This window comes from Coturnix japonica, chromosome 7 (genome assembly GCF_001577835.2).
Source record: "Coturnix japonica isolate 7356 chromosome 7, Coturnix japonica 2.1, whole genome shotgun sequence".
Lineage (NCBI taxonomy): Eukaryota > Metazoa > Chordata > Aves > Galliformes > Phasianidae > Coturnix > Coturnix japonica.
Window position 1 is genome coordinate 17,071,745 of NC_029522.1, and position 26,510 is coordinate 17,098,254.

Genomic DNA, 26,510 nt, shown 5'->3' on the forward strand with positions numbered 1-26,510 from the left:
ACACATGGCTTGTATTTGTGAGGAAAGCATTCAACTCTGAAAAGGGGTTTTCTATTACAAATACCAAATTGATAAGATTAAACAACTCTTACGGTGTGGTTTTAAAATACTGTGCTGTAAATTATGTCTTTGTAATTTGTGCATATATTCTCCCTGTCTCAGTAGCTCTTTATTTTGATTGTGTTAAGTAGAGAAGTGGGAGGTCAGACTGAAGCTTCCCCCTTGCTGGATGGTGTTATAGTAGAAGGACAGTCCACATTGTCGTGGTTGGCTCAGGGCTGTCTTACACTCTTGTTAAACTGTTTCTTCTTGCTAAGCTGTTGTACAGATGCATGCTTTAATCTGTTAAAGTAGTATTAATTTTGGACTGAATGCTAAGTCATCTTTCATTTCTGACTAGAAATGCTGTATTTGAACAGAGGAGATGAGAAGCAGCTTCCAGAATTCCACAGTCAGTTTTGAAATCTGGTCACACTGAAAAAAAAACAAACTTTAATTATAATTGTGAATATTCTGTATCCCCAAAGGCCATGCGTCTATTTTGTAGTTTCTTAATCCTGTCTCTTTAATTTTCAAAATCTGCATGACCAACACTTTTACAGAGTGAACAGAGAAAAACACACATCTGCATTTCATTTTAGAGCTGTCTGAACTGTTAATAGATTTAAAAAAAATAATAATTCTGAGTAATAATTGGTCTTGAATTATATTTTTCGAAAGGTAATTTTGCTCTTCACTGTTAATAGAAGCTCTTCAGGTCTTTCGAGTTGTAAGTTACTAGAAAAAAAAGTCAGCTGGTATAAGGAGATAATTAGTGTGAGTGATAGCAGCTTTTATTAAAATTTTAGTAGAAATACCCTTACTGATGGGTTGAAACTCTAGCTCTGTGGTACAGCTAATTTAGAGAAATGGCTCTGAATGGCATGTTATCCTGTAGAAGAAATTAACCATCATCTGCATATAGTGTGGAGAGTATCATTACGTTGTAGGTTTCTTTCATAGCTCTAACAGTGTGATATCACCTCAGCAAAGCATCACTTGCTCATTTCAGTAATGGATTTCATCTGGTAGAGGCTCCTTGCCAAAGACTTTTGTTAATACAGCTGTGCTTCAGACCTCTTCTAGTGCAGGATGGTTTTTACTTGTTTCCTCTCTGAGAAATGAAGCCTCAAACTCTTTGTCCATCTGACTTCCAAATCAAGTTGTCTTTTTTCCTCTGGGTTTGAGCTGAGGTTTTGTGTATACAGTGACCAAACTGAATCAGTGGTTGCTGTGAGATTTGTCACCTTTCTAGAGGACACATCATTATTTTGTCAATGCTGGCTAGCTAGGTTCAGCTTAGCATTATGAGATTTCCCACTGTGCTTTCTTGTATGTGCTTTCTTGTACTATGCGGTAGAAGAGGCTCTTCTACCTGTCTCCATCTTGTGTTAGTTGTGATTGTGAATATTTTTTGACGTTTATCAGCAAGGTCATGTGGAGAGCTGGATTGCAGAAAACTTTTGAGTGATCCTGCATTCAGAGAAGTGCTGCTATCTGCTACTGCTTTGTTGAAAGACTGAAGGAATAACTCTGGGATAATTTCTGTTTTCATATGGAGAACTTAATCACTAGCCATAGTTCTTAAAGGTGAATTTGCAAAAGCAAATAAATACCATGACCAACACTGAGAGAATTGGAAAGTAAATAAATTTTCCTTATTATACTATAAAAAGCTTGGAGAATCTCACAAGTTTCATAGCGTTTGTTTAACCCCACATATTTCCCACACACACTTGGTACTGATGGTATAATTCCTGGGGAGAATAGATTAAGCAGGACATCCTTGAGAATATACTGCAGAGTGATATTACAGGAAAATTTAGCTTAAAAAGTGCTCTTGGCTAAAGAAGTTATAATTATGGCATGCACTGGATACTTCAACATTTTAATCAGAATAGGCATTTTAAGGCTAACAGTGGAAAGATGGACCGTAATGGTGTATATACAAAGTCCAAATCATATTTAGCACTGAGAAGTAGCTCCAGGACAAGATTGTTTACCTTCATGTGCACTGTTTGAATAAAGTTATTTTTCCCTTTTCAATTACATACTACGTAACTCAACTGTATGACAAAAACTGTGCATCCTGGCTGTGCTGTCTAGGAGAGGAACTGACAGCAGAGGGCAGCCACACCTAACACAGCACATCATGCAGGGTTTACTCACTAGGATGATGTACAAACTCATGCAGGGTATATGAGCATTCCTATGTTAGGAGCAGCTCTAGGCCTGCAATTATAAATGCTAAATCTCTTGAATAAACTTGGGCCTTTTTTTGTTTGTTTGGTTTTTTAAGAAAAAAAAGTGTGATTGCAGAATATATACACTAACTTTACTTGTGTGTGATCAAGCCTTATACTTAAAGTAGAACAGGGAAGAAATCAGATTTTCCCCCTTCATAGGATATCTTCAACCTTTTATCTTGAAGGTAAGTGAAAATCATAGGGAAATAATCTGATATATATTTCAGAGAAGAATTAATAAATAATTATTGGTGTGACTTTATCACTGGTAGTGAAACCTATCTTGTGATGAGCTTTCCGCTACAGAGTAATAAAAGCTCTAAATGAAGCTGTATCTCTCTTATTTCCCGTGTGGCTTTTTCAATTAAGTAAATGGCCTGGTTGAAGGAACACAGGTTAGCAGGGTTGGAAAATGTAGATTAAGAAATTAGGATCTCATGATCCATCCAACATATAACTTTTTATTAATGTTTCTCCATATTGAAGTCTATTCATCTGAAGAGCGTAAAATCATAGGCTGGCTTGGGCTGAAAGGGACCATAAAAGGTCTAATTTGAACTCTTCAGAACCTCTGAAGTCTAATCTTTGTTCATCTGACTAGCTACTGATTTACTTTGCTAGTTTACAATATTTTTAATTGTTTAATTGGCTTTCTTTGACATCTGCAGATACCAACTTGGCCTTAGCATCTTAATTTAATTGGGGCACAGGGAAGAGGATATGAGAGTCTCTATTGACATGTATGAATTAAAACCATGGCACTGTTGAATCATCTAGGTTGTGAAAGGCCTTCAAGATCATCAAGTCAACCATCAACCTTACCTTCCAAGTCCTTACTCTAAAGTATGTTTCTTAGTGCCATGTCTTCATGCCTCTTAAACCCACTCCAGGGGTAGCAACTCTGTGGTAAGCCAGTTGCAACGCTTGGCTGCCCTCTCTGTGAAAAAATTCTTCCTAATATCCAATCTAAATCTTCCTTGTGAGACCTGGGATTATTACCCATCATGTCACGCTGCATAACATAATCAGGATTTCTTGTTTTTAGGTTAAGTGTTAATTTTCAGAAACAATACAATTCCTTTATGCAATTAATTAAAAATATCCTGCTCAGTACAGAGTCATGTTCATGTCTGAAAATACTGTTGTTAAAATAGAAATTAAAGGAGTGACTTATTTGCTGTTAATTAAAATTGGGTAATGAGACTTTATTTAGTGGAAGTAATAAAAAGGAAAATATTGTTGGAAAAACAGAAGTCATACTAAATTACTAAACTGGCACATTTTCTATGTTATAAAGATTTCTCCAAAACACTGCTGTTACTTAAGAAAAATCAGATTAAAATTCTGGACTCTGTCTGGAACATTAATAGCAAATATGATGCAGTATTTACATAAAACCTATTGGTTTTGGAATGCAGAATTGGCAGTGCAGGGAATTACCTGCACTTGTTTACAAGATGTTGATGTGGAAAAATTAGTCTCTAGTTTGAGCTGCTGTCCTTTCCTGTGTTTGAGCAAGATAATCCTGGAAAGAAAAGGCTTGGTGAAAGAGTGGAAGAAGAGCTTTGGAGAGGAAATTCCTCAGAGTGCATGGGCTGTTGGTGCACTGAACACCTGTATCTGTTTTTCAGCGTTTTCTCTAATGATGTAAGAATGTGCTCACTTCTTCACTCCCTCTTTGGCTTTTACTATATTTGCTTTTTTTCACTGATTGCTCCCCTGTATTCCATTTGTAACCTGTGAATGTATCTAAATGTTTGTGGCAGTTTTCTTAATTCATGGCTCTGCCTCCCTCACTCAGTTAATCTCAGTGCCACATTCATCATTTGAGCGTGCTATTGCTTGTGTTTGACTAGGAAAGCAAACCAGTTATCAGTATCATCAATATTTAAAGCAAACTGGTTTTTTTCCAGACTTCTTTTCTTTAACTTGTGCTGTTGTATTCATTAAATAAAAAAGGGCACTCTTCGATATCTAGTAGAGATTTAAGGAACACTTATGTAAATTCAAATTATCCATCTCCTTCATGCAGTGTCATTTCATGAAAATGATATAATGATCTTGCATTTCTAGATGCTGAGTAAACAGTGTAACTAATTCCGGTAGTGAGTAGAACTGGTAATTTACACATTTTTAAAGTGTAAATTACTTTACTCTGTAAAGTAATTCCTGTCTAAAATGACTCAGGTTCCACTTCATTTTTTGCAGTCTTTTCTGCAGTGTTAAGGAATAAACAAATATTTGTGCATTTGTATTTATGACTCACAGTTTGTCCTTACTGACTTATCTGTCTGAAGGTAATTATAAATAAACATGACATTGCACACGTCAGAGCAAATAGCAGTTTTGCAAGGATGTGCTGGATAGCTGTAAATACATTAATTCTAGCAGAGGTGCATTTAATATTACTGAAGAAAAATAATGTAGGTTCCAGTTTTGATTTATGAAAGCCTAACCCCAAAGTAAATGAAATATTTTGACACATTATTCTAATATAAAGTTTTAAATGGAATAACAATTTATGTGAGTGTTACCATGTTTTGTGGATATCAGTTACACCTGACTTGGAATTAAAAAAAAAAACAAAAAAAAAAAACTTAGAAATTACCTGGAATTGAAGGATTTTATGTTCTTGTATTTTGTAATACAACATAAATGCAAGAATATTCACCACTCTTACCGACTCAGGGTATATGAACTAAAATGCTGATGCTCTCACCTGCTATAGCTAGGTCACCTTGAACTATTGAAATTGAAAACTATGAGACTTCAAAACATGAAAAATATGTACTTCAAGGAGCATGTTTGTTTCCTAGGAGTTTCTGTACATTGTTTATTCCAAATATTCTGTTGTCTATAGTGTGGAATATATGCACAAGAAATGCCTGAAGAAATTCTGCAGGAACTACAAAAGCCTTCCATCATCTGTGCTTTTCAAAAGCTTTTTTTTTTTTTTTTTTTTTTTAAAACCATAAACCTAAGTGTTTGTACAATATAGAGAAGTAATAATGATTAAAAACAAATGGTAGCTTCTGTTTGTGTTCAGGGTTCAGTACCTATCCTTTTCTGCAGGCGTGAATTCTAACCATAACAGAGTTTTCGTGACATGTCATTGTGGGCAGCATAAAGCACTTGAAGCTACCCATCTAATGAAAGTCAAAACACATCAAACCTCCACAGTTGCTACAAAGGGAAGGGGCTTTATGTACTCCCAAATGATGGCTTGCACATCTCAATTCTAATTCCATGTTGAGAGTTTAAAATTACTTTCTGGACCCAAAAGGCTGGAATTATCATATAATTATTTTTCTGTGCCATGTCATATACACTTGCTGGCAATGTCTTAAGCTACCCTACAATTAAAAACAAACAAACAAAAACAAGCCAAAAAAGCTCGTTCCTGCCACATGAATATGAAACATTTAATGGTAAGTCTAACTTCTTTTCCAATTGGGAGAAAATCAAATTAAAACTAAGTAAGATTTTCCCTGTATCATTTGTATCATTGTACAGAGTGGCTTAAGAGGAAGAAATGCAAACATCAAAACATCAGGTAACCTTATTATCTTACTACCTTTCTACTTCTTACAGACCCGAATGCCTTGGGTGTTATTTTTGAAAGGCAGTGGTACATCATAATAAAGATAAACTTCCCAAAATAATAAACTTGGGGGAACTTAATAGCTAACAGTGAAGGTATTCAGGCATTCACAGACATGAGAGATGGGTTAAATGAGGACTAGCCATCTCCTGAGGAAGCATCTTGTCTATTGAACAAAAGGTGATATATACTTGGGGGAATTCAAGCTCTGTCTTGTTCCTCAAATTCTTTTTGCAAAAATGTGATTACAGTGTAGATGTTATGCAAAAAGATCAGTGTTTTTCTGTGTGAAAATATTTTGTAGAAAAGTGGATTCTCCAATATTTACTCTTTACTTCAAGTGCTAAGCTGTGATTAAATTTAGAACTGTTTTAAGTAAAAGGTTTGTGCTGTGATTGGATAAATGTTATAAGCTGATTTCCTTCGTTGCATTAGAATGCAAATATATGCATAGGTATTGGGATTAAAATTTGTTTTTGCATTTTGGGAAACATTCATAAAAGACTTGCAAGAGAGCTGAAGGTAAAATCTGTAAAACATGATTGCTCTATGGGCTTAAGGTGTTCATTAGGGGGACTGGTCTGTTTTTTTTTAGAAAAATAAATACATATAATAATATATGATGAAACAGAAACTGTTGTCTGTAATTGGCTATTTTTAATTAAAAAAATATTTTTTTCCAGTAAAATAACAGGAGCAGCTGGCATGGCAAATTCTTTACGCTGAAGTTGTAAGAGAAGTGAAGCTTTTGAGATTTGTGATTTAAAAAAATAATACATATATATTTAGTGGGCAGCAGTGGGAAGGGCAAAATTGGAAAAGCTACCTATTCTGTCAGTTACCAAGTAATACTGGCACATTTAAAGCCTGTATTTTCTATAAAAACTACTAGTTTGTTTAACAGTGATGTCCTTCCTCTTGCAAAGAGCATTGCCATGGTTTTATGGAAGGGTTAAGATTGGTGTTATTTGATGGGGTTCCTGCTTGCTTCTAGTAATAAACTTGTGTGCTGCTATTTAATGTTTACTTTTTTTTTATTGTGTTAAATAGCAAGTGATGGACCCAGTTACTACTGGACCCATAATAAATATAGTGTGTATGCCAGATTTATGTTGTTCAAGCTGTGTGGAATAAACTGCAGTTCTTTATTTAATTTCTTGAGAATCACTGGACAGGTGGAATCTGTAGCATGTATCTATGCATTTTAAAGAAATAGGGGTGTTTAAGATCTACTCTCTATGGTTGAGAGTTAGTGATGATCTCCAATGTTTGTGTTTCAGGAACCAGTGAAAAAGCGTTGATTCTTATGATCACTTGATCAAGTTTCAGAAACACAAATGCTTTCTTAGCAAAAGTTTTCCTAGCCAGACCTTTCTCTTAAATTTGAGTGAGGCATGTAAGCACAATTCTGCCAAGACTCTTTATTTCTGCTGTATTTATATATTCTGTTAAATAAATGATTCTGTATCAGGAAATCTTTTTAAACACAACAGAAAAGCAAAAAGTTGCTTACAAATGCACTTTGTCAGCTTCTTTTGGAATTTCTTTTGGGGTTCCTGTGTTTTTTCATGTTGACAGGTTCCCATTTTGTCTTCTCTGAGCACCTTTATGCTCAGCATTAATTCTCTTTTTTTCTGTCACCTCTTACTGAAAGAACTGGGGTGTAACTGGTGTTACTGCAGGGTGAAGGGACAAAGCATTGGCTACTCCCACACCTGGGAAGTTTCATGTGGCAGGTTAGGTGATGGGTAACCATGATTTCTTAGCTTATGTCAATTGTTTTGGGAACTACAGCTTATTTTTTTCCCTTAAGTATAGAGATATTTGGTAGTGGTGGTGTTTGTTGTTTTTTGGGGTTTTTTTTGGTTTGGTTTTTTTTTTTCTGTGTGTGTGTGAAACATTTCACTGTCCCTGAATCTGAAAACTGCTATACTTCCATACTCTAAAAAAGCTGCTTGAGACACTAGTTTGAAATTTATCTAGCTTTTCACTTTTCCCTGCCATTGCAAAAGTTATTTGAAGTAATGATGATAAATATTTGAAAGTAATTGGGTGTAATAAATAAGGAAGTGTTCTTAAGTTTAAAATTTAACAGCATGATCTTTGTAATAACTTAATTTTTGAAATACAATCTCAGAGATTTTTAATGCTATTGGAAAGGTACTGTCACAAGGAACAATCCTGTGAACATTTGTGCCTTTTTGTAGAATCATATCCTCTTCTCCTCTCCAAAGTGCCCAACAGTTGTTGACTGGGGTGTATTTTATCCTTAGTTTGAGGCATGCTTTCATTTTGACTTTTTTTTTCAGAATTTCACTAAAAAAACTCAGGAGAAAATGACTCAGATTTCTTGGAATAGGTTCAACATTGATTTCAACAACTGTAGATGGCACCATCTTGTTTTCTGAACTGATACTTGTTTTGCATTTCATGCATCCCTGGCTGCTGTGTGTTTGCTATAACTGTTAACTAATTTTGTCACAGAAGTGGTACCCATCTTGGAGTAGAGCAAAGCATCTGTGAAGTCTTCTGCTGATCAGGGTGTTTTGAGGAGAAAGTCTGCCTCTGGAGGAGGGAGAAGTCTTTAAGGACTTCTTTCTTTTCTGTGTCTCAGAGTAAAATCTTGGCTCTTACTAGATTAGGATGCAGGAAATGAAAAGCATGTTGAAATAACCAAGTTGTCATTCTTGCTCTCTAGGGCATGTGGGATTGTGTGTGTTTTGCATACAGTTCTAACAGATGTAGCTGAATGGCATCAGCAGTAGAATTACAGGTTTTTTTTCCCTAGAAGAAGCTAAGCTAGCTGACTCAATGACATGTTATATTTCCATAATAATGTGTTTTAAATAAATAAAATCATATTCTGTAGGTGTGCAAGTGAAAAGACTAGTATAGCTCCAACTGTTATGTAGTGAGAAGGTGTAGATCAAGATTAGGGTTCCTCAAAGATCTCTTCAGGTGTGAAGTGAGTTATGTCTGCACATTTGCCTCCTTTTGGGAATTTAAGAGTGAATTGCTTCTGTGATCTAAGTTACCTCTACATGGAGCATGATAAACTTATTTTCTGTGAAAGTGGAATGTTTAATGCTTGTTATTGGTATGAATTTTGCATACACTAATGCAGCTTGCTTAATATGCTTTCAGGTTGCCTCTTCTCTTTTTTGTGTAAAAGAGATCTTACTGGAATCCCACTCCAAATATTCGGTTACTATTGAGACTTTAATAGGAATATCTTAAATAATTGAAATACTGCAAAAAATCAGTATGATTTGTTCAGTAATCTTTCTATTGAATGAGAAATAAGACAATAGATGCATGAAATTACTCTTACTAAACAAACTACTTTTATATATGGTGTAGTTGATGAATTGTGCCATGTTTGTAATGCAGTAGTTTTTAATGCACGTATGCATTATCTTGTGGTGTGTTATTTTTGTTTTCAAAAATTAGAGGCTGCAATAAAATACTAAACTTGTTAGTGGGCCAGGTTCTTTGCTGGTTTGGGGAGCTCTGAATAGAGAAGTAGAAAGCTCTTAACATTCAGAAAAATACTCATTTCTTTCCTTGTCCCACTACAACAATTAACTTGTGAAGAGATTGGAGAAGTAAAAGAATCAGTGGTGAATAATAAATTCTTCTTTCCCTAGCCTCTCTAACATCTACTTATAGCAACTACATCAGTGCTTAGAAGACAGCAATTTGTTTCACTTCCTTATGTTGTACCTTGCTTTTCATCAGGCTTTGGAGAATGTAGGTAGCTTCTGCATTCTGGTACTGAAGTTCTCTCTAATGCAATTTTTGAACTAATTTTTGATGATCAGGTTTTGTGGTTACCACATTCATTTGCTTAAGCAGGCTTTCTCCTGGAAAGCTTATAAATATTATTGTATGTTAGGAATATTTATGATCCGCATCCTCCTTTAAGAGGATGAAGACCAATTGCTTTGCTGACATAATAATTTATTCTTCTGTCTTTGTGACTCTGATGTATAATGAAATAATCACTAACCAGCAAGAGTATAAGCAATATTAATTTGATATTTAATGTTTTTGTGGTAGTCGTATCTTTTCACTCATTATCCTGGCATACTGTGTTCAGCTGGTGTTCATATTGTTTCTTCTAAAGCTGTGGTGATTTTGGTGGCTTGTTAAGTTTTTCTTCATACAAACTGTTTTTAGTTACAGTTCTGAGCTGCTTCTCTGGGTGCAGGTTGAGTGCCAGTCATTCAAATTCATATATTTTTTTTTAATTCTGTGCACTCCTGATTTATATGAAATCTGTTTTCTAATACATATTAATTTATTTTTGTTAGGCTCAAGGCTTTTGTTGTTAACTTTATTAGCAAAAGTTACAAATTAGTATAGTTCTATTTTGGAAATAACGTCTAGGTTTTTTAAAACAATAAACCTGGAATTTGCATGTGTTTTAACTTGTTTGTTTCCCTCTGAATTATCTACTGAGAGAGATAATCCTTGCATAAAGAGCCATCAGTGCTGTGTATTTTGACTAAAGCTGATGGAGACATTGCTATTGTTTAGCTGCTACATTCTGCAAAGAGCTTTCGTATTTTGGTAAGGATATAAAAAGTTTGTTTTGGTTCATTGTTTTGTCTCTGATATACTTTTTACATGGATGAATTGCTGCATTTGTTGGTTTCTTTGTTTCTCTCTGTAAAATGAGAGGTTTGCACCAAGGTAAGAAGACAAATAGAATGTTCTGAACTGTCATCATATGGGCCAAATGCAATCATGCTTGCTGTTATCAGTCTTGCAGTAGAGAAAATCAAATACTGAAAATATTCCAAATGTAACTTCTGCAGTGTACTCTTGCTAGGACCAGCATTAAGGTTGTTGTTCTTATTCACCTTCTTTTCCCCATTGAGATTAATGTACTAAAGCAGTATGTTATCAGAGGCTGGTTGGTACTTGTGCACGTGGAAGGCTTTCTCATACTCCCTTTGACCAAACAGAAAAGATCACCTGCAGCAGTGTTCCAGCTACTTAGTTCTAATGGAAGAATCTGTTAATGACTTAATGCTGTTCTGCTTCACAAATGAAAATTGCAAGCAAGTGTTGATCTTGTCCAAAAAGCCAGTGCTTTGCTGAGGAATGGAATGTGATTTGTTCTAATCAAATACTAAGTGATCTTTCATTAGTTTTCTTGCAGGATAACATAAGGTGGTCTATCTTAAGTATGCTAGCCTAGAAACAATGTTAATTTTTGAAGTGTTGGATGTAGAAGGAAAAAACAAAAACAATAAAACAACACACTCTGGGTGTGAATGAGAATATGAAGAATATGGAGAAATTCGAACTACCTTTAGTGTCAATGGCTGATTTCAGTTGAAGACAAGCATCTGTTCTCATTCTGCCTGAACTTCTCTGCAAATTTCAGCAATGACATGGATGATTGGAAAGTTGAACTACAGTCCTCTGACTGTTTTAGACTTGCATATGAAGGTCTACAGAGATGTCTTCTCTCCAACAGATTGAATGAGTTTGTAATATTGATAGAAACTGTGGATTCATTCTTAACATCTCTGCCTTCTTCCTCGCCCCAAAGAACAGGAGTTTAACACAGTACAGATAAAGAATATACTGCATTGTTTTTAGGATAGTTCATGTGAATGAAATGCCACACTTGATTTTTATAAGAAAATCGGATTATCTTGATCTCCTCTCTAAAGGGTAAAGTATCATTGAATCTCAATTGAAAGTGTTGATAAACAGGGCGCAGAATATGGGCTTTCTTTGTTGATTATTGTGTGCTGTACTTCAAGGCAGTGCTCAAGTTATGCTTTCAAATCATACTTATCTTGGAGGCTGAGTTCTTTTGTCCCATCTTCAGGCTATTTTTACTTCCCAGGGTAATACCTGAACATGGAATAAATGCTTCATCTTGCATACACTTGACATTGTTCACTCACACTGTTTTACCTGTAGCACTTTATTTTGTGGAAAGCATCTAATGCTAATTAAAGAGTAGCTTGAACATGCATTTCAGAAAAAAGAAAAACAACCAACAGCTTCTTTAGAGAAGAGGGTGGAAATCAATCTCTATCAGATATAGAAGAGATTCTCTAAGTGGAATTCTAGATGGCCTGTGAGGTTTTTGTCATGTTACATTGTCTGAATTTGGGTGGGGATGTCCTTGATATTCAAAAATATTTTGATAGTGTTATTGCTGCCTGTATGTGTGATCTCCTTAGATCTGCTGCTGTTTCTACCATTTTTTCCATATAGTTTTGCGATGACCGGAGAGATTATTGTGAAAGAACATATTCATATGTTTTACATGGGTGAACACAGCTTTCTATAGCTGTATATTGTATGTACTTCAGATAACAGTCAAATGTTATGGAGCTATTCAGGTCCCCACAAACTTAAAATTACTCCTGTTTTGGCCCATTGCAGTGTTTTTTAATGAACTTCTCCAAGATGCAGAATTTCAAAGAAGCTAAAGCTGCCCACTACCCAGGAAAATAATCTAAGCTTTACCATAAAGGATTGTGGTTTGATAGGAGAAAATGGGATGACCTTTTCTTCCTCTCCCCTGATGGACCATACTATAATGTTTTTGCTACAGATGCAGACCTGTGGCACAGATCCCTGCTGTTGTATTGTGCACTGTGAGTGTCTTAAAGGCTACAACTGTAGCCTTTAAAAGTATACATATGTATAACTCTATTCTTCAGCAAAATGTTTTTCTCTTACATGTTTTTGTGGGCTGAATGTAAATAGTCTTCTCGAAGACTTGTGACAGTACAAGAAGAAGTGGCCTCAAGTTGTGCCGGGGAGGTTCAGGTTGGATGTCATGAAGAATTTCTTCTCAGAAAGAGTGGTGATGTATTGAAACAGGCTGCCAAGGGGTGTGATGGAGTCACTGTCCCTGGAGATGTTTAGGAAAAGGTGTAGTACTTAGGGACACAGTTTAGTGAACAATATTGGTTGTGGGTGGATGGTTGGACTAGATGGTCTTAGAGGTCTTTTCCAACCTTAATAATTTTATGATAGCTAAACTTTGTGTGTACATCACCTAGAAAAATACAGTGTAACAAACTACTAGATTATCTCAACAGCATTATTTTTCATCTTGTAAGATGCTTCTCTAGCTGCCTCATATTCAAAGCCTAAAAAGCTTTGTTTGCATACTGTATGTTTTATTCCTTCATTTTTTGCTGTGTTTTATTCCTTTGCTATTTTTAAAATTATAGTTTAGGATGGTAAAATATCATTCTCCTAAAGTACTTTGTTACTATTTATATGCATTTTAACAAATGCACTCTGAAAAGCCCACTGAAAATCTGAAGAGAAACAGAGCTAATACTGGTATTAAAAATCTGATGGTAAGTATGTATAACAACATAAATTTAGTATCATTCCACCTGATATGTGGTACTAGTGATAGAGGTTTATGATGGGTAAAAGAGAATTGATTTGGGATTTGAATTGATCAAGTACTTTGCTATAGCAGAAAGTATGATTTCCTTTGAATGTGTGTCTTGTTGGGAAGAAATCTGGTGGATGGAGTACAAGTCTAGACTTCTGTTTTTCTGCCTTTAGACACCTTTCAAGAAAATCATTTAATTTAACACTGTATTTTATTTTGAAGTAACTTTCTTTTCCTTTAGCCATTTGTTTATTCCTTATTAAAAGGCAATCTATTTAAAAGCTTGAAATGCAATCCGTCTTCATCAGTAAGCTTTTTCCTGTGACTCTCTGCCAGCATCATTAAGTGACATTAACATCATTCTACTTAAAACAAGTTTCCAGAACAACTGAAAATGGATGCAGAAGATATTTTGCTTAGTGCAAGTAGTCTGTGAATGTCTGTAACCTGTTCTATCTGAAAAAGCTTGTTTTTGCTTGTGGCTTATATCTTCCCATAAATTAGCATATAGTTGTTGAGAAGATGTGCATGTTGTTAAACAGAAGCCCACATCAGGGCCATTCCTTGTAGGATAATCAATAATTGCAAGCACCATGCAAATTGCCTGCTGCCTTCCCTTGTATCTGTGATAATCCCTGATGATGCAGACACTAAGAGTCCATTTATTGTGCAGCTGGAGCTAGGAGCAGTGCATTAGAAACCTGGATTGAGAAACAGGGAAGCTTCACCCTGTTCTCTAGTTGAGGCTTACATATGAAGTGAAGGAAGAGGGTTTAAAAAGTGTAGGTGGACACAAAGATACCTGCTTGTATATGTACCTTGGTTCAGTGATGTAAAATAATTGGAGAAGCACCATTGGGATTTCTGATTATTGTGCTGTGCTTCCAACAATCTTACAAGTCTCATTATTTCATGACAACGCATGGTGAGAATTGCTGGATGTTCCTCTATTTTGCTCAGGCTGAACAGATTGTGGGGAAACAATCAGGCACAGAAAAATCAAAATGGCAACAGAGTTTGGTTCTCAATCTTTGTTGCTTCTGAGCCTTCTGATCTACTGACTAACCTACAGATGTTTTCCCAGTTAGATTAGTTTGGTACATGTCTGCTTACCTTTTCACTCTACATACATCTACTACTTAATTTAAAAGGAAAATTGTACTTGTAAACTATCCTTAATGCCTTTCATGCATTTCTAAGCTTTTTAGCAGAACAAGTTATTATAATGTCAAGACCTGTATTCCAAGAACCTGTATTCCTTGTTTGTGTAGCCTCTGTTTCCTTGAATTACTGCCTTGAAATTGTTTAGTTTGTCATTTACTTGAGCTTGTTCTGAAGCAGCTATAAAATGTATCTGATCACCTCCATCATCTTTTTTATATATGAATTCTGCATGGGTTAGTTCTTCCCACTAGTTACAATGACTGACCCTTGATGTCAGATATTATTCCAGTGTTTTAAAAAGTCATATAGAATAAAAATTATGAAGAGGTACTTATCAACCAAGACTCAAGTGAAGACTTAAAATGTGTGCTTAATGGAGAACACTTAATGTTTTGGTAGGTTAGACGAGTTCCAGGTTCCAGTGGTCACCTCCATAAAACAGAAGATGGAGACTGGGAGTGGAGTGATGATGAAATGGATGAAAAGAGTGAAGAAGGAAAAGCTGCTGTTTCTCAGGAGAAGGTAACTTTTAATTTGCATCAAGACAGTTACAGTTTGCAAGATATTCTGTCTTAATTGTTAGTATTTCTGGATCTTTAATGCATAAAACTCATGTTTCACTGCATTTATTTTCTAGTCACGAAGAGTAAAAGAAGAGGAGAACACAGAGGTAAAAATGTATCTTTCAGGTGTTTTTTTTTTTCTTCCAAGTGTTTGAGGGAAGGGATTTCTTTCAATTTTTTCTCATTAAAAATGTGAAATGGAAAGCGTTGGTTTGATTCTGCAGTCTTGTATGGCAAGTACTTATGAGGACAGAGCTTTGTGCAGCTGGGCCTGTAGAAATTAATTTGAGTACATATTGAATAAAATGGATAGGAAATTCAAAGTGATGTTACTTTCCTGCCCAAGAGAACTGGTTAAGATAAGTAATTTGGCTACTTTTAATGAATCTTCCCAACTGGATCACACTATAATTGCTGCCTTTTGTCAGGGTGATAATGGCTCTTCTGGAGTAGCTGAAAGATCTCCAAATAATTTTTCATTGTCAGGATATGTATCACAGTGTGTGACTTGTAATTAAAATTCTTGATGCCATATGAAGTAAAACAGCTCAGTAGTATGGCATAGTGGATTAATTCAGAGTAATAAAACTCCATGCTGAGAGCATAAGAAGCATCAGTGCTGTAAATAATGGCTTAATAAGCTGATTGGCTTACAGCAAAAGTGATCTTCTATCTTAAAGTGCCTGTTCCATGGGTGGATGATGCTTGCCAATTCACCTGCAATTTTAGAGGCTCTGATCTTTTTTTTTTTTTTTTTTAATTGATGACACAGATATCTGCACAAAATATAATGGTTTCCTGCTAGGTTTGGTCTTGCTAGCTGCTGTGATGACCCTGGTGTTTCAGTGTCAGGGCTTGTTTATGTACTGTTACAGTACCTGTAGAAGTTGCCAGTCAGGGCTGAGATGGTCTTGGGGCCCATGCTCTGTTCCTTGTGCTTTTGATTTTTTTCATAAAGCTTAGGGATTCTACCCTGGAATTCCTCAGCAGTTTCAAATCAGTATGTAGTGGACAGAGTAATACAGTGTGAGGTAGGAGTGATAGTGTGAAAGATATGTGTATGATTTCTCAGTGGAAGACATTCCCCAAGCTGTGAAGCCTGCTTTGATACACTGCTAGTTCTTAGCAAATGGATCATAATGAAGTCTTACATCTACCGAAAATAGTTATTCAGAGATAATGGCTATAGCAGCTTGTTACTCTTGCTGTTTGCAGATTATTTAACAGGTTACTGGAGTTTGATACAAAATGGATTAAAAGTCCTTCTGCTCAGTTCTTTAATATAGGCCTTTTAGTTTTAATCCAGGAGTTTTACTGCTATCAGCTATATTTAAGACTGTTGCTGAAAGTTTAAATGGTTTTTGAGAGGTAGGGGATGTGTGAAATATTCTGATGTTGGACTGTTAGTGTGGCATGTATTTCAGGATTTTTCTTTCTCTGGCATCCATGATAATGCTTTTTTTCCTCTTTTCTCTAATAGCCTCAGCCTGCTGTTAGCGATGAATATAGTGAAGTTCCATGTGCAGTGAATCTTGTCTTGAGATTAAGGTAAGAGATACTTCTATTTATTTTAACATTCCTTGTAAGGTGACTTTATTATTCTTGATTTCCATCATTACTTTCATAATATTAACATAAAATAAGTGTTAACCTCTTTAATCTCCCAGTATGGCCAATGTGAATAGTGTTTCTGTGACTAATTGCTGTCTTTTAATTGCTTACTGAAATAGGGTAAAATGAAAAGCAGAATATGAATGTGGCTTCAGGCTAAATGTACCCTTCATTAAGTATTTTCTTTCTTTTTCCCTTTTGCAATGCAGGATCACAGTGAGAGATTTTTAATGAGTTTCTTTCACACTTCAGCAGTCAGTCTCTGACAGAAATAAACCATAGCTGTATTACAAGTTGCCTACTCAGAACGTTTTTCACTGGCAAGTTTGATCAGCCACTGTAGAGAAATGACTGATATTTTAGAAAATGGATACAAACATGTTGTCTGACTTGATGTTGTCAAAATGAGGCACCTTTCATGAAAATCCATTTAAAGCTAAGAATTGATAATGCTTAATTATGCAGTTTAATTCTTGTGTAAGAAGTACATTTGTCTTGAGACACTTGATGGCTTTTTCTGTATTTATAGCTATATTCCTTAAATGGCTAACCTGGTTAAAAAACTTACTGTCACTTGCTTTAAAACTCATTTTCATTCTCTTTGTGTTGACAAGAAACTACAGTCTCTCACAGACATCCTAATATCTTGTGCAAGTAAATATTATTTTTATGCTAACAAAAGGACAGAAAGACGAGCAGAGAAATATTGATGAAACTCTGACCGGTATGTTACCAGGAAATAGTAGATCAGTGCACAGCAAGTGGCTTAAAAACAGTATCCTTAAAAACTGTTGATAATCACAAGAAATATCTGTGTAGAATGACAGCTAAGTTCTGATATCTATTATCTCCCCATTTTTTTGACTACTTTTTCAGTGACAGCTGCAAAAAATTGGCTGCCGAATGTTGTTTACTGCAGGGAGTAGTAATAAATTTTATTGTAGGGAGAGAAGACTTCAAGATTATTTGGAACCTGTTTACTTGTCCCATTTACATGGCAGCCCAGTTTATGCTATCAATATTCTTTTTCATCCTTCTGCAGAATATAGGTAGATGAAGCTATTTACAAAACAGACCGATTCACACTGCTGCATGGAAGTACCAGTGAGGTGTTGGGTATTTTTAAATTATGCTGGAACCTGTGGAGTGATAAGTTTCTGCCCAGTTACCTGCAGTGTTGGCATATCTAAAGGCCAAACATTTTAGCACAGTCAAATGCCAGAGATTGTGCTTCCTTTTTTTCTTTTTTATTTATTTTTTTCCTCCTGTAGCTCCTAAGCTACATAAACTAGAGTTTCCAAATATGCTACTTGTGTGCTAGGAACTGAAAAGTTTTCTTTAAACAAAACAGTGACACAAAGGAGATACCTTCTGGGGTTTGAGAGCACTTTTTTTTTTTTTTTTTGAGGGAAAAAAGAAGAAAAATCTGAGGCATAATTTTGCAGAGTGCATTTTTGCTGCTTTAGGCTGACCTATATTCTGGAGCGTATGTTTTGCAGTGTGCATTCCTGGCCCCATGTGACCTCTGGCCATGTCCTGCCTCAGTGGTACAACTTGGGCTGAATGATACATATTTGCAGTGTTTATCTGGATTTCCTTCTGGTGGATGGCTGAACATATGAGCAGGATCACAGTTGGCATTTGATGTATGGTGGGAGGGTGGCGGTATATCTGGTTAAAAGCTTTGTCGTATTTGACCTTAAAGTAGGTACATTAATAGTGGTCCTGGCCTGGCAGTGAGCGTTGTACTTAAGTAGAGCACTCTGAGATTTTTGGGGTAGGTATGTCTGCAGTGGGCTAACTTAGGAAATTATGTACAGAGAAAGTTCTAGAAAAATTGATTGTTATAACAGAATGGTGGGCATGGGATTAGGATTCGTCCTTCTCAGCCCTGAAGAGTCCCGGTATATGAATCTTAACACACTGCTAATTAAATGCCAATGGGGAACTGAGGCTGGCATCCCGGTGACATTATTGACAAACTTGTGTCACTCCAGATAATGTAAATGATAAGCTTCAGAGACAGCGTTTTCAGAATACAGCAGGGTTTAGCATCGTTAGTGCTTGAGCTATAACTGTAAAGGTTTCCACTAATTGAACTGTTGTTTTGTTATTTATTTTTTGTTATTGCAAGGGTAACTGGAGGTGTTCCTTCATTAAAAAATAAGCAGCAAAGCCTTGGGAAATGAACTCTCTGTTATGTAACGTGTAACCTGGAGGCCCTCGGTTATGATCTGTCAGTCCTGGATTAATCTCTTTTTGCATTCCAGCTATCTTGAATTCACAACTATTGCAGGGTGAATGAATTTACGTTTATGGGAGCTGTATACGGGGGAAGATACTGTGGCCCCTAGATGGTATTCTCTGTTACAGTTACTGAGCAACTTTTTTTTGATTGTCTAAAAGCAAAGTGCTGCCTGTTTTGGCATTTGGTAGTTGATAAAATGGGTTGCTGGCTTGCTTTGTGTCACACAGCATTCTCTCAGGATTGTAATGCAGTAAATAACTGATATGCTCATAGGGATTTCTGCATTTATCCACCTCCAGTTCAGACTTTAAACTGTTCTGTTGATGCCTTTTTGGTGAATTGATCATTAAGTCATATAGCTGGTGGAGACTTGAGCACATCAGAGGACTTTTATGGGAATTGTTAAAATGAACCGTAAGTTGTGAAACATGTTATGAAGCAAATTAGCTACAGTACATGGATAGAAACAATTTCCTGTGATGCTTCATCTACTACTATTATATAGCTTTTTAAGTATGCCTTGATATTCAGATAAACATTGTGGAGATGAGTCTCCAGATTTGGCATCTAAAAACTCAGTATATCATCTGAAATGTTGGAAGCTTTTTCTTTTAAAATAATTTGCTTGAGGCAATAACGTTATATGAACTGCCTCAGCTTGATGGCTTCAGAGTACTGGTTTAAGATGCTTTGAATTACAGTTTAAAAAAAAAAAAAGTACTGATACAGGTAAAAACGTGAATACCAGTTAAATACAAGGCAAATGATGTGACTGGTGGTGGAGGAGATGTGAAGAGGACAGGGATTAAATGGCGAGAGAAGGTTCAAGGCTTCATCTCAACTCTGCTTTTCTTTTGTTTCCCTAAAGAGAGGCTGGGGTGACATTAGCAATAGGTGAGCATCTTGAATGTGAATGAGCTCCTCCTGTATGATGAGGGCTGGCTGGGCTAGGATGTGAGGGATAAGGCTTTCTTTTTTTTTTTTTCTAGGGTTCTTTGGCCTGGAAGGGCTGAGGGATGTTGGGGAAGTAAACTGATGGCATTTGTAGTGTTGCTGACTCCTTTTGGCTAGGGAGCTATCTTAGTTGGAGTGAGTTTGTGATGAAATACATTGTGACCATTTAGGGCCGTGTGGGAGAAGGAGCTGCTCCTCTTATTTTTTTTCTCTTTGGAAAGATGAGGAGATGTGAGGCCTGAAAAATCAAATGTTAGATGATGATAATACTATTGAAAAAAAATGCAAAACGATGTTTCAGTAAAAGTTAATAACATATACAGAAATTGAAAATGACCTTCCCAAAGGAGAAAAACTGGTGAAAGAATCAGTGCATTTCAGCAATTCTTTCACTGGATGATCAAGTTTTGACATATTTTCCAAAGCAGTAGAATTGGACTGAAATTGTGATTGAGTAGGAGATGCCAAATTAGCGCCATCAGCCTTTCTTTAGTGTAAATGTTGTGCTGTAGGTAAGAAGCACAATCTGAATCCTGACATACTTTTTAAAGAATCCCATAGTGCTGTTTGTAGGAGTGGTGGCATTTAACTCTGTTAGTCTGGGTAATTTCCAACTTGAATATCTGATTTTTCTACCCTTAGCTTATATTTAGTACCATTTCAATTTAGAAGGTATTTGTTTCAGAGAGGCTAACTTAGAGAAATATTCTCCCTTGTCAGAGCTCATGTGACATAATTGAATTTCAGGCACATGGTGACCAATTGTTGCTTGCATTGCTTGCATCTTCAGTTGGAGATGGCATTTTTTTTCCAATTTATTTTCTGTCTTTTCCAGTATTGTGTCTTGGAGTATTTTGCCCCAGAAGTGAAATTAGCAACAGTGTTTTTAAGTAATTCCAAGCAAAGCTTGTGAAAGAACTTTATCCTCATTTATTTAAGGGATTGTGTTTGAATTTTCTTATGCATTGAAGAAACTGGTTCTCATGTTTTGTCTGCTCTGTTGCCATGTGTATAACTGCGATCTGATCTACCTAAGCTGTGGTTATGTTGATATGTTGGTGCTTCTTTATCCTTTGCTTCACAGAGGAACAGGTGTTTGCTGTTGGGGAGGAATTAAATCTGCAGTCCAGGCTCTCTCTTGTGAGGCTGCATGTGTTCCATGTAATGTCTCAAACTGAAGGACCCTGGTTGGAGATCTGTACAGAGGCTGAAGGCTGTTTTCTGATGTGGCTGGGGAGAGATGGTAGAAAGGAGATATCACCACCCTTGAAATTTCCAGTCTAACAACCTGACTTGGGAAGGTCACTATCTGAGGATTTGACTATTTAGATTAATAACAGAGACATTTCACGTTAAATTAGGAGACTTGTTAATGGTTAATAGTTAAGAATTGCAAATTATCTGAAGCAATCTAAGATGGTTAAATTAGCTCATTTGACAGGAAGATAATTTACTGACTGTAATTTAGAATGTCCCAGGACCTAATTTAATACAGTTCCTGCGCACCAGATGAATTGAGCCAGAGGAAGAACAAAAGGGACAAATTGAAATTTTTTTTACTTGAAGCACTGGCAAATGGGATAGTTGAGTTATATTATCTCATATCTTACTTAAAATAGCATGTAGAGAAAATGCTAAGGCAGAATTACATGTAATGGCATTTTGATAGTTTGTGTTATTTACAGATGAAAGTCAGTATTTTAACAAAAATATTTCTTTGATGAAGTTGGTTTACTGCACTGTATAAATCTGCCTTCCTGTAAGTTTTGTAGTGCGAGTGGTTCTTATCAATTCTTGACTGTCAGGCCTAATCTCAGAAATTTCAGAGAGAAGCATCAAGGATAATCAGAAGCTTGGAGAGGAATAATTCTGTAAAAGCTGAAGGGAGGTATCAATATTTAGATAGAAAAATATATGATGTGTGGAACACAATGGCTCAAAACCTGAGAGATAGGACTGGTTATTCACTTTCTCAGTGTAGGAGCTGGAGGAGTGTGAGAAAAATGGCTACTGAAAGGAAAAGAAAAAAGACACACTGTGTAGTTAAACTTTGGGACTCCCTGCCCCAGGATATAGAAGAGAAATTCGTGAGACCTATGAAATGCTTAGAAATGACATGAATCTGAGGTAGCTGCTGAATGACAAATGCTTTGTGGCTGGGACAGCAGTTGCAGGAAACATTGCCATGTCCTACTTTTATAGTGGCTTTGTAGCCACCCACTATTGGCTGCTGTCAGAAATCAGGCACTTGGCTGCAGGTACCCAGTAGAGCTGTGGTTAGTACTTAAGTTTGAGGCTTAATTTTTAGGAACAAAGAATCTAAATAAGCAAAATGTTCAATCTGTTCTGGCAAGGTCTGAAATGACTTTGGTAATTGATTCAGCATCACCCCAAATTTTCAATTCTTTTCTATTTGATGGGGCAGTTTCTGGCTTAAACTTTTATTCTCACCTGGTTTGTAAGAAGGGGAACTGATATCTATCCTACACCAAAGGTTAGGCGTTCTTCATTATTTTTGTTTATTTAGAACAGCTTCTCAAGTGTATCTAATGACAAGATCCACAGACCAACTACCAGCTGTGTGGTGAATTTATGGCTGGAGAACAACAGCGCTGCTCTATAGGCTGGAAATAATTTAGTAACAAAACTGTAGAATTCTTGAAGTAACTGTGACTGATAACACTATTGAGTGCTGTCATATGTAATGTTTTGCTATCACCTCTACAGCATTTGCCCTCCCTCAGGCTGCTGTGGCAATATGGTTACTGAAGTGAATTTCGATTTCACAGTATGGAGGATTTGATTGAAATAACCTATTTAATCTTGAGTAAATCACGACTGAAATCAGTAAGCAGGAACCTTTGATTAAACTATAGATTCTAATTCTGTTTTCCACATTTACCTCTATTTCCTTCAGAGCTTGCTCATTAAAAATGGTAAATGGTGCATTCCTTATTCACAATTTAAGGATGCTTTTATGCTCTCCTGTATTTTTATTGAAAATTGAACAATGAAAAATGTTTCAATTAACAATTGTGTCTAAAATTTAGTTTACATAGAATCACTTAATAGATATGTTTTTTATTTTAAGAAGTTTGTATTTACAGTTGTTCATTACTGAATCAAGGAATCTTGTTTTTGTTATTGAACATAGGTTATCAAGATTTGCATGTCTAAATATTTTGATGGCAGGGAATTAAGTGTTTAATCTGCATGGTTGTGGTTGTAAATTTTGTGGGCAATTAATTGCATGTGACAATGCTGCTGAGGCTAATTTAAAAACCAACAGAACGTTATATTTCATTTTGCCTTTTTATTGTATATGCCAAGTTTCTTTTTGATTTTCAATGTCCAAGGAACTTCTCTAGGTTCAGGGAATGAGTTTTTATATTGCTCTTGTTTGGATGCGCTGCATCTGGCTATCAACTAAAAACCTCAAGCAGTGTAGGGAAAAAGTACCAGAGTACAACAGTTGTTTTCAAGTTTTTTGGAGATTGTTCATTAATGCATTTCAACCAGTTAAAAAATATTGATGCTTGTCACAAATAAAACTTAACACTGCTTAAAAAATTGACAAAATATTTTTTATTTTAATGAATCAATAACTTTAGGGAAAAACTTAACAAACATTGCCTTCTCTGTAGTAATAAAACTGATATTATCTAGCCATTTCCATCTGCTCATATGGGAGCATATAGGAAGTGTGAGTATCCAGAAGATGATGCAAGTGAATACTTCATTTAATCACAAATAAGTCATAGAAACACAGTATCATAGTGTGGCCTTGGGTTGAAAAGGACCTGAAGGATCATCTAGTTTCAACCCTCCTGCCATGGGCAGGGCTGCCAACTGTGCTAGACCAGGTTGCCCAGAGCCACATCCAGCCTTGATTGGTAATGCCCAATTCACTAAATGAAAGTTAAATGTGCCAAGGACTTATGCAGAGAAATGTAAAACTGAGAAATGAGTTTTAGAAACAAACAAAAAAACCTCTTTCAGAGTTTACTGTTTGACTTTTCTTGGAATGAATCATAGAAAACAATGAGGAATTGAAATTGAAGGGATTATAACTTTACTTTGATTTAGGTTCTGGCATCAGCAGCTGCAGAAAGAGAAAAGACCCAATCTGAAAGCAAGTTTAGGTATATAGATAAATCTAAAATTCTAACTTTTCTGTGTTGAAGAATGAGGACTTGGAACTGTAAATCATAGACAGGAAGGACCCATGTTCATATGCAGCTTCTAAAAGTACAAACACTTTTGCAGACCTGCTGTGTTATTTTGATCTGTGCTAGAGTTTTCTTGTCTTTTTCTATTGCAGAATTTCTGGATTTTCTTAGTTTTAATATGGTGTTCAATACATTATTAAAGCATTATAATTTAAGTAACTTCAGACCGGTCAGCTCTGATTAAAATTATAGTAAAGCTTCCTTCTTGCTGGAGTAGTTGACTACCCTGGAGATGTGGGCTGTGTTCTGAATTGATCATGTTGCAACCCATACAAGTCACTTGGTGACCTCTAATGGTGATGAACATATCCCTTTTCTGTGTGGTTGGTGGTGAGCAGAATTTTTAATAGATAACTGTTGTCTCATTCCAAAAGCATAATAATCAAATGACAGTGTTTGATTATGGCATTGGCTGCGCTTCAGCCTTGAAAGCATGATTTGGATGTGTTTTACTGTGCCTATTACTGCTGCCTCTTGAAATAGAATAGCTAACAAATACATTGCTTCATTTCACAGATCTGCTCTTTATGTAGGAGCATGTAAACATCATTAAAAGGTAGTGGCAGTGTTTTTATTAAGTTCTGCTAACCATGTTTCCTTCTTTTGATAGTGTATATATATGGATAGGGATAAGTTGTAAGCTCGTAAGAGTTTCTTGAAAGCCACTGAAGTATGTGGTGAAGTTTAAATGAACTTCAGAAAGTAGGTATTAGTAAGATATAGACTTGAAATAGGGAGATTTTAGTTCTATTCTGGTTGGTGGCAATCTGGAAGCTGGCAGACTTTAGTAATCTGTTCTGCTGCTACCGAAATTAACAAAAATGCCCATCCATTTGATCTAGAACTTAACTAAAATCATCAGAAATAAGCTGAAAAGAACCATCTTTCTTCAAAATGGCAGATAGACATAATCTGCTCCTGAGACTGTGATGGTGTGTAGTGGAGGAGCCTGGATATTGATTAGTAAATGGTAGCTGAGTATAGCAATGTTAAACAGAAAGGGATTTATGTAATCATGTGGTGAATCCTCAGGAGGCTAATGCTTCTTTACAGTAAATACTCTTCTGTTGTATTTGTATGATCCAATAGAAGCTTTAAAATTCTGATTTGAAAAATTAGCATAATAGACTTCCTTTTATTAGCTCTTCGGTTAGTGTTCTGATGGATACCTTGTATCGAGGTACATTGTGCCTTAAGCACGTGAAAGTGAGCAATGAATGACAAATTGTTGTGAGAAGGAAGATGACCTTTTACATATGAATACTATTTGGTAGGGTCAAACAATACACTCTCCTTCCCCCGCTATTAGAATAACAAAGGAAAGCTTGTAAACAAAATTTTTCTTTTTAAAAATGCCTATTAATCATATTCTTTGGGGCTTTTCCTTTAATTGCATTTTTAGCTTTGTACAAGCAAAGATCTTACCCCAGAGATATATAATGGAGATCAAATGGGTACATCTCCAGGATGTACGACCTAACTATCATTCTGATTAGACAGCTCCATTTTTACATCAATTTCGGTTTGCTTTTCTTCAGTCTAAATAAGAAGGTCATTTAAATGCTTCTGCTGTTTTAATTACAGTGGCAACTGCAATGAGGCAGTGCAAATGCCATGCTGCTTGTCCTTGTTTCCTAAGCTATGTTGAATTGCTTTTTTACTGCCAGAGTAACGTAGTTTGCTTCAGTGGTAGTTTTAATGCAGGTCAAATAATTTTGGATAATAATCTTGCACCTGCAAGACCTAAATTTTGTATAAAAATGATTTTCAGCAAGACATGCAGAGGCAAAACATGTATGCTGTTACAAGTGCATGCACACACCATTCTTTCACGTAATCTTATTTTAAGCTTTTAAAAATTGTTTCAGGAAGAAAGTACATGCTGATTCTTAGCTATTGTTACATGCATATCATCTAGGAATACACTTACCACGAGGTCTACAGAGAAGATGCTGAAACCTCCTGGAAGTAGAAGGTGATTTTTAACATAACTCTGCAAAAGGGGCTATGGATAAACTTGTGAGAAAATAAAGTAGAAAATAAGAATGAAAAACTGCTTGATATGTAATCAAGCTATCCTGGCATGATTTAGAACTTAATTTTAGTTCCAATGTGTGTAAGTTTTCTTGAATCTCACTTACATGATTGAGATCTCATTTTGAAGGACAGAAGACATACCAACGTTTAACATCTTCATTTTACAGTGGCATTGTTACACAAATGTTATTTCTTAATCTAACGCATTAGGCAATATTTTGTCAATGTAGGTCTTAAGTGTGTGGGACACTGTATTGAATATAGCAGGAATTAGACTATCAAGTAGTTATTTCTAAGTCTCTGTCTTGAAACATGGATGCCTGAGATCTCTCTTCACTTCTTAGGATTTGTCCAGTGTGACCACACCAATCTCGGCAGCTGTTTAGTCTCTAATCTTGATCTTGGTGAACATAAACATGGTTCTGCGA

The 26,510-nt window shown here is 35.9% G+C and overlaps 1 protein-coding gene across 7 annotated transcripts in view; it reads left to right on the top strand.

Moving 5' to 3' along the window:
* The window catches only part of STK39 (serine/threonine kinase 39), a 112,552-nt gene that overhangs the window by 62,548 nt on the left and 23,494 nt on the right, over nt 1–26,510 (top strand). For all 7 annotated transcript variants that reach the window (XR_004307918.1, XM_032445771.1, XM_015868579.2 and 4 more), the window contains 3 exons: nt 14,840–14,962; nt 15,078–15,110; nt 16,484–16,551. Coding sequence is in view for 6 of the 7 variants with exons in the window: in XM_032445771.1 (XP_032301662.1) it covers nt 14,840–14,962; nt 15,078–15,110; nt 16,484–16,551 (224 nt within the window). In the remaining variant the exon portion in view is untranslated. The remainder of the gene's footprint in view (nt 1–14,839; nt 14,963–15,077; nt 15,111–16,483; nt 16,552–26,510) is intronic.